The sequence below is a fragment of the Pieris rapae genome, chromosome 7, assembly GCF_905147795.1.
Source record: "Pieris rapae chromosome 7, ilPieRapa1.1, whole genome shotgun sequence".
In the NCBI taxonomy this organism is placed as follows: Eukaryota; Metazoa; Arthropoda; class Insecta; order Lepidoptera; family Pieridae; genus Pieris; species Pieris rapae.
The window spans coordinates 7,893,487-7,909,893 of NC_059515.1; the positions used below are offsets into that span (position 1 = coordinate 7,893,487).

The 16,407-nt window shown below is 31.9% G+C and overlaps 1 protein-coding gene across 1 annotated transcript in view; it reads right to left on the reverse strand.

The window, feature by feature from the left end:
* Positions 1 to 2,353: 2,353 nt before the first annotated feature.
* The window catches only part of LOC111004173, a 37,740-nt gene continuing 23,686 nt past the window's right edge, over positions 2,354 to 16,407 (reverse strand). Inside the window, exons 4-6 of the mRNA XM_045629006.1 lie at positions 4,901 to 5,099; positions 3,017 to 3,123; positions 2,354 to 2,626 (exon numbers count right to left, since the gene is read on the reverse strand). Of these exons, the coding sequence (XP_045484962.1) occupies positions 2,504 to 2,626; positions 3,017 to 3,123; positions 4,901 to 5,099 (429 nt within the window). The 3' untranslated portion in view covers positions 2,354 to 2,503. The remainder of the gene's footprint in view (positions 2,627 to 3,016; positions 3,124 to 4,900; positions 5,100 to 16,407) is intronic.

A 16,407-nucleotide genomic window follows, 5' to 3' on the forward strand; every position in this document is an offset into this window, starting at 1 on the left:
TACGATTGAGGGTATAGTGACTTGAGACAAAATCACTTTTCAAATTTGTATGTGACATTACCATACGTTTTTGGATTACGACTGTCGAACAGGATGCTGCATGTGTATCGAGAGACCCAAGACAAAGCGTTCTATCGTTTTTGGTCATTTGGACTAAACCACAAGGTCTGTTGACCAATCAAAATTACATTTCACAGCGATAAGTGCGGTATATATGTTGTAATTGATAAATATAGTTTTTCAACCAATCGTATATTATTACTTTAGTTTCTATTATAGAAGATTTTTGATCAACGCTCCTTACAGACAAATGTCACTTTCACCACAGCACAAAAGTTATTTAGTTATTACTGTAGTCTATTGCTTTAATCTGATATAATTTTATTTATGAAACTTGAACCTGACAGACAGGTTCACTACGTGTTTGACAAAAAATAAAACACTAATTATATGAAAAGATTACGGATGCACAATATTGAGATATTATACAAAATTGGGCAGTTGTGTAAACTTGTCTACTACACTTAAAGTTAGGCGACATTTATAAATAAGGAGCAAAATGGATTTGAACATCGTACAACTATGGATATCTATATTAACCTCACCATTTTCTTTCATGTTTATATAACTACATATTTCAATAATATTACTATTTTTATAAATTTCTGGCAAAATATACAATAAAATATTAATCCCTTATAAGCTATATTGCGTATATTACCGGTTGACTAAAAACCACAAAAACTATGTTAATGTTTTGCGGATATGTTTCCAATGTCATTTTCAAGATATGTTCAAAGTGATACGTTTATTTTGTATTTAATTTATGGCTTTCATTAATGAAAACCGCTTTATACGTCTAATAGACAAATTTAGAGGTTCATGATCTGATGTTACTAGCGACTTAGTACAACTCAGTTATCTTATCAACTGTAGTTAGGCGTGCAATCGACAAGATGGCGATACTGTATAGTTAGCAATTGCCCGGTTAAAAGTAAACATCGTAAGGGAACTTCTATGGTTATGAGATCTACATGCCTATACAGAAAGATTGTATAACAGATATGCAGAACTGTCAGGCCAATAACATTACAATGGTACATATTTTTTCAAAGCTAGACGGTAATACAATAACTACAGACAAAGCTAGGTTATAGACAGTTAATACACAATAGTGTTTACATAGAAATTCTACATTTAAATTGTTATAAACATATTTGCAATTGATAAATATCGATTAACTTTTTTCATTCCTAACAAAATCGGTTCTACATAATCATGACAATGAAACTAAACAGAAACATTTGTTTAGACTTGACACTTTTTAAATTATTTCTAGATTCAGATTTATATATTAATAAGGCGCAATAATCTTTATAATTAGATACGCAAATTATAAGTTAAATCTTTAACTAGTAGCTAAGTGAATATCACGAAATTCTTACAAATAAATTGCCACAGAAGTTAGAACTTTCTCTTACTACTTATTCTTATGGAAAAAAAGTTAAGAAGAAAGGACGAGTACGAACACTGAACATCAATAACCCTAAATCTAAATAAGCGCAAAATAAACGAGTACCCGTCTCACTACATACCGATATTTCGAATAAAATTCTACTAAAATAATATTCGACTTTGCCAGACGTTCGCGCTTAGCACGTATACCGCCTAGATGTAAGAAGGTTTACCTGCGATAATGGTACACTCACACGATTTAAACTTCATATGGAGCCTCATTTACTGCTTGAAAAACAATAAAAAATCTGAACTATGTATGTTAATTCGGTGGTAATAAAGGCTGTCATAATAAACGGACTATCGATCATTTTTTGAAACAATTTTATAAATCAAATCCGTAATTTTGTAGACTATCGAAAAACCATCATTGAAATTATTTGGTAAACATATTATGGTTTTATTTATTTAATTTCGCAATAAACGTATTTCGATTTTGTTATCTGGAAATGTTGCATGAACGCGCCCTACACTGAGAACTGTGATATTTTCTTTATTGAAACTCTGGCTTCGCCTCTAGGGAATTCAGTTCCGAACTGTTTCTAGTGAATATGAAAGCCAATATGTATTTTATATCAAGAATACAAATACTTAAAATCATATCGAGCAACCTATTTAAACATACAATTTATGTAGAATGTCCATTATATTAAATCTAAAACAACAACGTGTTATTTAAAACATTAAAAAGTCGATTAATAACATGATATTTTACCCCGACTTCATAATTTTGCTTTATAAAAAAAATTGTATTCATTGGTTGAGGTCAGTCACCAATATCTTTAAATATAGGTTTTTAAATTTAATTTAGATCTCGCTTTTAAAATCGCACAAAAAATATATTTACATAATAATTGAATGATTCCTAAACTGGTATATTAACGTCATACGCATTTCGTAGTAAACCTCCTTGGATTGTCATCTAGTGGCGGCGCCTGGACCTTGATCGGTCAGTGAAAGAAGCCCTCATCTATTTGCGCACGCCACGCTAAGGGTCCACCTCATGGCAGACTTCCATATAGTCGGGATCATGCATGATGTCCTTTATCATGTCTTTCAGCATTGTGTAACGTGGTACCATTGGGTAGACCTTGGAGCTGACGTAGTCTTTCTGAAAACGACTTGGTTTAGGCATTTTACTGCTATACTGTTATGACTATTGTAAACTTATTAAATAAATTGGGAAGTTATATTTTATTAACAGTCTGTTCTGGCTTTGCCCAAAGTTTTTCTTAGTAAATATTTTGGAAATAAATGTAGCCTGTGTTACTCATGGATTATGATTAATGGTAAGAATTCTTAAAATTGATCCAGTAGTTTTTGGGTAACGCGCTTTATTTGTAACAAAGTAACCAAATCTCAGTACACTAAATTAACGCTGCCGTAAGTAGAATTTAAACAAATATTTAAATGTTTCGTAAAGAAAAATAGTATTTACGTATAAAACGAAAATTAACATAACTTTGGATTTTTTCGTGTAATTTTGTTTAACTTCTCTCACCTTCAGTTCTCTAATGAGATTCCTCAACCCCGTATATTTCTTCAGCAGTCGATACAAATCATTAGTCATTTGCGTATTTTCAGTCTCTATTTGCGAAGTCGTCATGTCTGAAATACAAAAATTACCGTACATTATGTTACCTATATGAATAAATGAATTTTGACTTTGACTGTACATTTTACATGAAAAGTTTACTTTTCTATAATAGAATAAAGTAGCCTATTACGATACGATATGTAACCACTCTTTACACTGGCCGGGCAAGTATTTCTCGGGCAGATGTCGATGATTACCGGAACAAACTTGTGTCTGAAGTAGAAACCCTACTACGTGGAGTCTCTGACTGGGGCAGACTAAACCTAGTCCAATTTAACCCCAAAAAGACACAAGTTTGCGCGTTTTCCGCTAAAAAAACACCCTTTGTCGCTACTCCTCTTTTCGAAAACACTCTCCTTAAAGCCACAGCTAGTATTGGAATACTTGGCGTTGACATATCGAAAGACGTTCAGTTTCGCGGTCACTTGGAGGGAAAGGCAAAATTAGCCTCCTAAAAGCTCGGTGTGCTCAGCAGGGCGAGACGGTACTTCACTCCGGGCCACCGCTTGCAACTATATAAAGCGCAAATTCGGCCCCACATGGAGTACTGTTCCCACCTTTGGGCGGGTGCTCCCCAGTACCAGCTTCTTCCACTTGACCGTATTCAACGAAGAGCGGTTCGAATCGTTGACGACCAAAATCTCTCCAAGCGGCTTGATCCTTTGGCGTTGCGTAGAGATGTGGGGTCTCTCTGCATCTTTTACCGCATTTACCATGGAGAGTGTTCAGAGGAGTTGTTCGGATTAATACCTGCAGCTGAGTTTCATCATCGGACGTCGAGGCAGAATACGAAATTACACCCGTATCACCTCGACGTCCGCCGTTCCACAACTGCGCGTTTTTCCAGGCAGTTTTTGCCGCGCACCACCACTCTGTGGAACCAGCTGCCAACTGAAGTATTTCCGAACCAATTCGACTTAGGGTCCTTCAAGAAAAGAGCGTACCAATTCTTAAAAGGCCGGCAACGCACTCGCGAGCCCTCTGGCATTGAGGGTGTCCATGGGCGGCGGTATCACTTAACATCAGGTGAGCCTCCTGCCCGTTTGCCCCCTGTTCTATATAAAAAAAAAAAAACCAGTGTAGTTACTTTTGTACAGTGTACTATACTTTTCCATACTAAAAATAATTTATATTAAGACAATCTTCGTACTTCAGTTGCTGAAATCAAATTAATACAGTTGGGAAATTCATGGCTGGCTGGCTTTTTCCTTAGTCAACAATAGACCCAACTTACACTAAGCCAATTTCACGGGTACAGTAATTAAATATGAAAGGTAACAATGTATTTTCCCCAAGAAGAGCTTAATTTCACCACAATATTACTCAATTGCGTTAATATCGAGTTTCGAAGAATATATACATATTTGTATTAAAAATAGTTCTTTTATGGAATTAAAAAAAAAATAAACAGGAATAATTTGAAAGATCGCATTTTTTTTCTTTATTTACTTTCATTGTAGTCTCTAATTGTCAGTACATTTTGAAGTCAGAGACTTTGTTGCTTAAAAGAAAATGCGAAGATTCGAGTTTTTATACCAGAGGGAACAATAGTTGTTTAGGGATGATATCAAGGCTGATATCATATTTTCCTTAAAACAATACTTTCAAAAGAAAGAAATGTGTTACCTTTCAACAAATCTAAGTTCACAAAATTCCCCTGTTGGTGTCTGACGAATACCCAATAAAATCATCACCCATATGAACTAAACTCTAACAATACTTAAATAAATAAATTAAATAAAAATAATTTTGTGTTTATCACTTAACATTTAAGAATTAAATTAGTACCATTAAGTCTTTCCAGGCGATCCCGTTTTTCGGCAGCTTCTTCGGCCAATTTAGCAGAAGTCTTAACCCCTTCTCCAGACTTTTGTGTCTTCTCCATGATGGCACACGCCCGAAGTACAAATGCTGGAACCGTTTCCGCCTTTTCTTGTTTTGGGATCTCTACGAGGGACCAGTATTGAGTTTCTAGACGAATAACATCCTGAAATTTAGTCAAAATAATTATTGATATTTTTTAAGCCCTAAAATTTTGTATAGGAGACGAAAACAACTACATAATGTATACAGAAACAAAAATAAGGAGGAAGCACAAGCTGGCTACAGATATAAATAACGTCACGGAATCAAAAAATTATTTGATATTAGGTAGATTAGAAATGCCAAAATTATACTCGTCCTATTCTTCATTAGACCATATTCTTTGCTCATAGCTTTGTTTCAAACAAACATAAACGGGAAACATTATTAGAACAGTTAAAGTTTGTTGATAGTAATGAAACGCTAGATTTAACTAAATTCGAACAAAGTGCTATCATCGAACTAAGTGCAATCGTGTTTAAACTGCATAAGTTTGTGTTGGAAACCGTCCAATTTCAGCCGATAAAGACTCTCGCTTCCAAAATTTATTTTATACGAGAAAATAGATGTTAACTTTAATGCATGTAACTTACTCACATGTGAGCCTAAATGTATATTATACTTAATTTATAACGAGTAATTTAATTTGGCAAATGTTGTTTTCGTTTCTGGTGAGGTCTTAGGTTTTCCTGTAATTTATACTAATAGTCTTATTTAAGAACATATCAAGTTAAATTAGTTATACGGTGGCAATGCTTTTAAACAAAAAATAATAATTCAGAATTTCCGTGATGATAACAAACTAACAGTTTAATGTTCGTCGTTCGACGTAATCGTAAATAGACAGAACGTGAAAGGTTTTTAATACATAGATCTATATAGATGCACCGTACATATGAAGCAGCACATCACGCGGAATAGGATTATTAAATCAGAGATATGTTGGATTTCTATCCACTACTTGTGTCTGTATAAGACATTGTATGATTTTTTTAATTCTATTCGCGCTGTAAGACTAAGTTTTGTAGTATCGAAAGTATACATTACAAATTCTATAACATTTTTCCACTTTGTACAAACTTCTTTAAAAGAATATTAAAGACATCAGTAATGTCGGCGTCTATTTCATTTCTATATGTCGGATTTCTGAATTTCCCAGATATTAAATATATATTAAAAACTAACAACTTGATATGTTAAGTAGGTCTCTACCTTAATGTGAACGCACTACACTTAATCTTAATGAGTTTTTCTTCTCTTCGTTTCATAACGTAAAAACGGAAAAGAGAAAACTCGTAATACAGCATTTCTATTTAGCTCTGTTTTATTTATTTCAAAAGTTTTTAACAAGAAACGGAGCATTTGTTTTGGTAATTGTAGGAATAAACAATATTTCTGTCATAACGGCTTTTTAGACAGCCGTGATGCCCCAGGGAACACTGCTGCAATAAACTTTCTATAGATGTTTTAGAGTATTTTCTTTGACAAAATTGTAAAATCTTAATTTTATACAGTTTTCATACAACCTGTATGATAACTGTACTGTCTATTTGTATTGATTCATATGCACCATCCTATGTCAATTTTTCGTATGTTTATTAATAAAATACAGTGGCTTGCTTGCTATTGTTAACACTAGGAAAACATAGTAAAACAAACAATTTTACTGATATATCTTGTAAAACGAATCATCACATCCGGCGACCGCCTAACTTCACGGTAACCAACCTTATGAAAATAATAATGATAAAAAATGTATACAAGATAGGTTTTTACGGAAAAATACAAAATAATAAACTATAATAAATATTTTAGAATTGAACATGTTACATAGTTAATTGTTTCGTTTACTATTCAAAAAGCTCACAGCCCTTTTGAAAATTGTCTAGAAAATTTCACGTTCAAACCGATTTAACAAAGGAATTACGTTTCACATTGAACTGACAGTGCACCGAGCTAGGATAACGAAATTGTAAGCCGGAGAGTGTACGCTACACTTTTTAATTCAATACAAAATTGTGTAGATTCTTGTAGATTATATTCTACTAGATGGGTCAAAAACAGAACATTTTAAAAACAATGCAATGTATCCGCCATATATATATCTAATCGTGAAAATACAATTTATAGTATTTTAAGTAGAAGAAATAGTAAGAATATTAAAGGTGTAAGAACACCTTGTTTAATTGTTTAAATCAATATTTGTTCTATATATATTATACTTGTTTTATATTATAAATATTGATATTCATACGCCTTAAACGTAGTTCAGTTTAATATAGCTTTATTTCTAAGTCAGAACCAAAGAGACAGCTTAATATAAGTTCAGACTGATTCTTACCTACAAACATTGAGTTGAATAAATAAAAATGCATCACCTATTTTCTGAAATGGTAGCAAAATGTTAAGGTCTTTTTAGATATTGTTTTAAAGAGATTATTATAATCTACTTATGAATAACATTTTAACTTTGATGTTTTTATCATATTGACATTCACGCACATTATAAAGTTTAAATTATAATCGTATCCTTGATATTATACAGTGTTATTGATAAATAAACTTAGTCAATGATTAAAAAAGTAAAGTCAACACGAAAAGGTTTTATACATTAACAAATTATATTGTTTACATTCAAATTAATAAAAAGACACGTGTCACAAACTGTACAACGGTGTTTTTTATGAAACTAATAAGTATATTATATATGAGAACTCCTTACCAGATAATGATCTGTGCATTAAGAAGGCACATATCAGAAACTAATAAATTCCAGGAAATTGCTGAGATGAATGCATGTTAAATTTCACAAAGTCAAAGCTGAGGAATACCGCAACGGTTTCCTGCCAGCCTTCTGAAAACCCTAAAATTCACTGAGTTTCGAGCTAAGCTTACCTTACGAATTTCAGTTACCGATCCGTATTAAAGCACCACGTTACTCTTAGTAGAGTGGGTATAACGAAAATGATTTAAATTGTTTTATTTGTTTTTTTTGAATTGTTAGTAAATGTATATTTCATGAGAATGCTGTTGTATAATTGAAGATCTGCTTAAAGTTTGGAGCTGATGTACATACATGTCTGAAAGGATAATAAATGTATTTATGTAAAGAAATAAATAAATAAAATATAAGATGACATTTGCATGCCTATTTATATGTGGCGGATTTTTGTAATTTATGTAACTAATTGTAAGACTATTCTAGCAAATAAACGATTTGATTTGATTTGATGGATTGGATTACATATAACAAAGAATTTTTTTTATTTTATTCCTATACCTTCAGATTTACTAACTACTATAATGTACCATATAGGCACCACTCTCGTACGGGATTCTATTACTCTCAGTGAAATAAAATAAATGAGTGACCTTATTAGGTCCGGGCCTCAGATTTCAGTATCAGTTTCATGTGCAATTGTCAACCTAATAGGCAAGTAGGTTCAGAGTTCTGTTAATTTTGGGTCTAAGGTATGCCGATTTCCTCGCTATATTTTCCTTTTACGTACGAGTAATTCTGTCTATGTAATGGCAAACATGCATGGACAACACGCAACTCAGGGCTTCTTACTTCTTTCTCGAAGTTTCTTATAATCGTTTTTATATAAGGTAATACATACATGAACTTTAATACGCAACGTCACTGTTTTGAAGATGAATGCTATTAATATGAATTGTGGTGCGGGTGTTAATCCCGCTGCACATTTCTAAATCTTTTTCAGTACCTTTTTAAAAGTCCAGTTTATTTTTTGTATGAAATGTGTTAGTACGTAATTTAGTAGATCTACTCATCCTTATTACATCCAGTACAAGGTTTTGCCTGCGAGGCTCCATAAAGCAATATTAAATTAATTCCATTAAGTACGGAGCTGAGAAATTAACAATGTTATAAGCTGATGTAAGCAAATTACAGCAAATGTCGCGTTGGCCGTAGCATTTGAATATAAACTCAATTTTGCATATACATTGTTATCTCTTATGTGAATACATAATCTTACTTTATATGTACGTGAATAATATGTAGATTTTAAGTTTATTTCCTGTCTAGATTTTCTATATCGCTATTTTTTAGAGATTTTTTTTATATGTGAGATTTTGCCAATACTGAAGAGTCTCAGTATATCTGACATCTCAGTGATAACCACACAAGTAATTGTGCCTATTTGTGCATGCATCAAGTTAATACCAAAATGTAGTATTGTTAAGCTCTTTCAATGTTAGTTAGTAGTTCCATGAATCGACAATATCTCTCAATCAATACAAATAAAATAAGTTTATTCAGTTTAGATGCGTCTGACCGCATGCTTATGGATGTCAAAAACGTTTACAAAATTCGCGAAAGAACAAGACTACGCTATTCGTTCGCAAAACTACCAGGAGGCCTTGTTCTGAGAAGAATGGGCAAGACTCTAATAACAGCACTAATATTACAAGAATAAAGAAATAAAAGAATTCTTGTATTGTTAATATGTTAAGTTGTGTTGGATAGTAGCTTATAAAAGAGTACGCGTGTCAGTAAACAATGGTACAGCGTGAAAATCAGTTTCGATAAAGTAAATATTGGATACTCAATACAAAATTGAAAAGTTTCTTTACTCTGTAGCTGGTTGTGAATTTGCATTGAAAATCGGAAATAAAAGTTGGAAGCGTAGCATTGTCAGCCAAGTTCGATTATTTTATCGCGCCGAACCAACTATGACGTGAAGCTTTCAGACCTCTAAGGTACAAAAGGAATAAAACGAATTAATCTTCCTGTCTTCGAAATCATTAATTCATTTTATACTTCAGAGTTCACTTAATTAATTTTGTATTAAATTATTTTAATTCGACTAAGGGTCCTCCAAGAAAGGAGCGTACCAATTCTTAAAAGGCCGGCAACGCACTCGCGAGCCCTCTGGCATTGAGAGTATCCATTAACATCAAGTGAGCCTCCTGCCCGTTTGCCCCCTATTCTATAAAAAAACTTAATTTTCGGGGCTATAAAATCTGTATTTATATATTTCTAGATGTCAGGCGAATGAAATCTGAAATCCGTTTGAAAATGCGAATAGAGACGCATAAATAGTTTTTCTATATGTTCGCTGTTGCAATGGCGATATGGAAACATCGTGAGAAACCAGAAATCGTCACACTCAAAAATCGACTGTGTATCTTAGTAATACAAAAGCTAGTCTTAGATGTACAACATAAGAGTATAGCTGAATATAGCATTAAATCCATTGTTATTACCAGAAAGCTCTTTCTGTCTACCTTCTTCCTATTATCGCCTTTCTAACCCGGTACTCCATTTCCCGTATGCTTTAGGATATTGCTCGGGATGAAATTATAATTAGGATATCACGTTCCTTATATTTTCTATAAATACACTAGTTATACCTTAGCTAAGCTGCTTTCAAAACTTCATAGCATCAAAAAGGCATTATTTACAATTTTGATAATACTCATAAATATTTAAAATTACTATAAATGACTAAGTTTAAATATTAATAGATAATAAGTTGGACCACGGCAAATTGTCAAGGATAATAATGAAAACGAAACGAAAAGAACCGAGGGTAGGCTATACCCACCTAGTCTTGAAATGCCCGAATATGCTATATTACATGATTACAATATTATAATGAACAACAATATTACATTTTGATAAAATGGTGCTTGTACAAATTTTTGTTTGTTGTTTGGTGTTTAGCTAGTGTTAAATAAAACCTCGTGTTGCTAGGATTATTATCTGCAAGAAATTCAAATATCAGCCACAAAAACAGAAATTGTTTCATATACCACAGGTAATGTTGAAACGTACTGATTTATAACGTGTTAGGAAATTGGATGAAAGAAACGTACGATGTAAACAATTTATCTTTTTCCTCCTTAATTTGGTATGTCACGTTTTGACGCATTGCTTAGTAAATAAAATATAACAAATAAGAATAATAAAAGTTTATCACGAATAGGATTGGGATATACGAACATTTTTTCTGTGTGCATTTAACATTTACTCTTACGATGGTGACAAATATTGATATAAACATAAGAAAATAGATACATAAGTCTGACACTAAGACAAAGGGTTGTTACGCCATTGGGTTTTTTGGGATAATAAAATATGTTAACTGGAAGTAATCAACCCTATACATGGTAGGTATATGTTTTAGAAATATAATATTCAAAATTCACGTACAAGGTAAAAGCAAAAATGAGAATTAAAGAATCAGGCTTATAATTAAGTAAAAGTACAAGGTATACAGTTTGTAGGTAGAAATAAAATTGCTGAAACTTAAAAAGTTTTAAAGCCAAATTGTTCTAACCCAGTGAAAACTCATTATGTCTAATAATATTGTTTTAATAGAGAAGTCCTACATATTCTATCTCGCTTATATATCTGAAGCGAAACGAGAGTGATAAGGACCAACTTACCAAATCTATTTGACATCTATAACGACCAATGTATTTAGTGTGCGCCAAGAACCGCGGTGGCTCTGTTGTTCAAAGTTGAAACGCCAATAAACCAATTAATACGCCCAGACGTCCATACAAATTGCTAATTGGAACACAAGCTATAACAAGCGATTACACTATAATATTAAATTGTATTCAGGATTGCTGAAAATGTTAAGCAACAAATTTTAATGGACTTAAAGAGTTTGTATATTTTGCAATGTTCAACAAAGGATGTTTATAATTTTCAATACGAAAGTAATTCAAAAACGGTTGTTCTTTAGTTTTTGTTATATTTCATCTTTCTTCGTTATATTTATAATTGACTGTCTATTTATTTTGTAATGTATATATCGTATATAAACATAATTAGGAAAAACATAATATATTGAATTCCCAAAACACAAGAGATTGTTTTTCCGTCGGAATTTGATACCTGAGGTCGTTAAGATGTACCCTGGAGCCAGCTACCTAACTGTACATAACTTGTTATGCTTACAAACTCATCAAATAGGCAGTTTTTAATGTAACTAACGCCCAAACCCAATAACCTATCTCAATCCAATCCAAGCAATCAACGGATTGTAATAGCCATCTGTCTATACAAGCTATCCATGGTAAGACGGATCGGTGTACGTGGATAGACCTTTGTAGGAAAATAACAGTTCAACTGTGCCAATATCTTAAGATTTTAACTTACACCAGTTTTTAAAATAAAGTTATTTGATATGTTTTAAACATAGACATAGATGTATATTTTAATATTATTTGTACGGCTTTATATTATATACTTTATTTGGTTATATTGATTATGAAATATGAGTGTAAAGAGAGAAGAGATTGCATTCTATTCTTCGCCAAAAATTGTTTACGTAGGGTTTGGTTATTGCGAAGCAGATAGGAGATCGATGGACTGTCACGGTCTGATTTAATAAAGATTGTTTTAAATCTGAGATTGGGTTCGTGCGTAATAGGTTAAAAAGCGCCGATCGACAAACTCGAAGCTTAGAGAATCGTTTGTTTAAAAAGCTTTTTATGTTAATAAGATACCTTTTGAAAATTCCAATATAATTTTGTTTTGTGTAAATGTCAATCTTCGTGTACATGATTGCACGTTTGTGATTGATTCGTTCGTGATCACGAATTCGTCGTGGCGAAGATTGCATCTGCATTAATGCGTTTTGACTTATGTTTACACAATACATTGGTTTTATCAACTTGGCTTTTAAAATGGTCATGGATTTTATATTAATGAGTATTGTTTGATGTAAAAAAGTATGTTGCTAAAACAATAAGACGTAGTTTTGATGAAGAAATAAAAATAGTATTAAATATGAATATTTTTCTAGTTTTTTATTTTCGCTAGATTTGCCAAATTTTATTTTTTGGGTTTTTTTAACCAAGCAACTGAATCTGTACTAGTTTTTGTCAAATAATTCAAAGCGGTAGGTACTTTAACAGTTCTATGAAACGTAACACTGAAAATGTTTGGAACTGGCCAGTTAGAAACATTGTTGAAAACTTTTTGAATTTCAATTTTAGAACTCTATGGTAACCTAATGTAGTATGTTGCACGCGCACCACGACAATGCTTCAGCAGCAAAATGGACTGTTGAATATATGGTAGATGTATATGGCAGATGTCGAGATAATGAGTCATCCGCCATATAGTTTGACCTGGCACCCTAGCTTTCATTTATGCCCAAGAACATAACATAAAATTCGAGGTTCGCTTTACGAGCCCTGAACATGCTTTGAAAGCGTTTGAAAATTCTATAGAAGAGACCCCTAAGGAAGAATGGTCCCACTGCTTTTCTCAGTGGTTACATGGAATGCGAGGAACAGAGATTACTTCGAAATACAATAAAAGTATTGAAAACTTTCTACACTAAGCCGTTTTTCATTTTCTAAACATTTTCAGTGTTTATTGGCTTGCAGGTCTTAAAGAAAACCAAGTACGTTCATATCTGAGACCACAACTTATGACATGTTGTAACTACTTTTGCAATTTTTATCACTGGCGTAAGTTTTAATTAAAAAGAATATAAACGGCAGCGTTGCGAAGCAGAAAATTAAAACTTGCTCATCTTCTTTATAAGTACTTTTAATTTTATCGATAAGGCTGTTGAGAATTTATGTTTCATCTTATTCTTGTCTAACGTTTCATATGTATATTGGTTGTTTCAGCATAATACAAAAGGTGTATGTTTCGTATTAAAACTAAGTTTAACGTAAAAAAAAATACACAAAAGTGTCAGCATTCTACAACCGGGTTAAAAATTAGGTTACAAATTAAGTATAATTATGATCAAATTTACTTAGTTAAATTTTTGGGAAATTACATATCAAAATTGTCGACTTGTAATTATTATTATAATTAATTGTTTTATAAACTTCAGTCGGAGACGATGTTTTAATATATATCCTTAATAACTTTTCCATTAATAAAACGAGAACTATATAGGCATCACCTCTGAAACCTTTATAATGCTTATATATTATATAATAGTTAATTCATATTTATTTGATCGTTATTAATTACACACTACTACATTCTTCAATTATATATTTTGAATTTTTAAATTCCATGTATGTCTATAAAAAAATTATGAAGCACTTTAATAATTGAAAATTACTCATTCTATTTAAAAGACAAACTATTAATTTATTATGAGAAACACTAATTCTAATATTACTTACGTATAAATGCTGTACTTTTATATTATTAAGTGGATTGACATTTTTGTTTTTTTTACAGCATCCTATTACAATCCTGCTGCTTAATTAATTAATGCCCATGACGTATTTATTAATTTTATACAGTCATACCTTTTAAGTAGAATAGGGATTATTCATATTTAATATCACGAAAATCGTGCAAATACAATCTCAGCTGATAATACTCGATGGTATTGAATTCCTTGAATTAATACTAACGTAAAGGTATGTGATAGGAAACTGTGAGGGTTCTTACTCATTGAGTAAATATGCATTTATTTATCGACATTGTATATTGAAAGATAAAATGACAACGCAGTAATAAAATACTTTTATGTTGTCTTCGTTAGTTTATTTTTGAATAAAATGTATAATAATGGATGGGGCGAAGACGATGTTTAATAATTTTGAGTACCCAGAGTTAGCATAGTATATTCAAATTCTACTGATCTGGAAGTGATTCCTTAGTATTGATTAGGCCACCTATTTAACTTCATAATCTTGATATGTTTGTAAATACTGTTTTATATTTATCAAAATGCAAAAAGCTCCATCAACATCCCATCATTTAGGGTTTATATACAACATTTTATATAGGACATAATAATTGTAGCAACCCTTTGAAAATGTACCAAGCCCTATTGAACATGATGTTTTGTAATTTTTTTCGTACAAAAGCTTGTATTGAAATTCAAAGTTCCATCAAAAACACACTTTCAGCGCTTTACCAGTACAGGAGCATTTTTAGTCATTTTTCTATACGTTAACTTGATCGAACCTTTTAGTTTGGTTCACTGGCATAGACATAAGAGTCTTTTATCTGGTTTAGCGTTGGTGATGATAATGATGATGGATTTGTACCTTAAAGGTATAGATATTTAGATCTCCTTAGCTAATAAGTTATATGTTTCCACTGTGGTTTAGTCAGACGTTTGTGTATGCGGTGTGCATACCGCTAGTCTATACTATAGTCATAGTCTGGTACTAATGAGCTACCGATATAATTATTAATAGAACAGATACAGACCTTTGTAAGTCCTATGCTCCTTTACTAACTGGAGTATGAAATAGCAAAATATTTTTTTATTTTACTAGTGTACGTACATTTTGTGATGAAAAATAGTTTAAATAGAAACAATGCTTGACAAGAATCGCGAGTAAAATAAATAACGTTAGAAAAAATTGTGTGCAGGCGCATATCTTTGATTACATAAGCCTAGCTCAAAGAGGTAGATAACATTAACTATTTTAACGTCTCAAGAGATATATTCAAATACATTAGGTATAAAAATAAAAATAAATCAGTGGCGCTACAACTTATTTAGATCTTGGCCTCAGATTTCTGAATCTATTTCATGATCATTTTTTAAATCTAATATGCAAGTAGGTGATCAGCCGCCAGTGCCTGACACACGTCGTTAACATTTTGTGTTTAAAACATGTTGGTTTCCTCACGATGTTTTCCTTCACCGTTAGAGAAAATGTTTAATGCCCACATAGAAATAATAATAATAATAATAATAATAATTTATTCATTGCACGAATATGGTACAAAATGTCAAGGTGGTACAATTGTCAGTCGTTCGCATATTCTGCCACACACAGTGGCGCGCAAATTTATCCTAGTTTAGATTTTACATTATTAGTCAGATTCATATTAATTAAGTCAATTATCATACATAATTAAATTTGTATAAATTACCATGTCTCACACAAATAATCGTTTATTGAGTAGTACGTTTTTTCTAAAAGTAATGCACTAAGTCGCTTTTTAAAGATTCTTGTCGGAAGATCTTTAAGTTCTTTCGGTAATCTATTGTAAATTTTAATTGCCAGAAGGCGTTTTTCCGAAATAATTCTAAATTTATTTTTGGCACAGCCAATTTCTCCCCATGTCTACTACTTACTACATTCGATTTAAAAATATGTATATTTCTGTGTACGAACAGAGACATTTCTAATATATAAATACATGGAAGAGATAAGTCTCACTTTGAGTCTCTTAAATAGAGGCACGCAACTATCAATGCAATTTGCTCCACAAATTGCTCTAATACATTTTTTTTGGGCCTTAAATACCCTATTCACTTCGACTGAATTTCCCCAAATTATAATTCCATATCTAATTATAGATGCAATATATGCATGATAAGCAGCTAATACCGCAGCATGGTTAACAGTTTCTCTTAGTCGTTTTAACACAAAAACAAAACGGTCTATTTTGTTCTGTAATTTTCCAATATGTGATTTCCAATTACAAAATTTATCTATCGTTATAC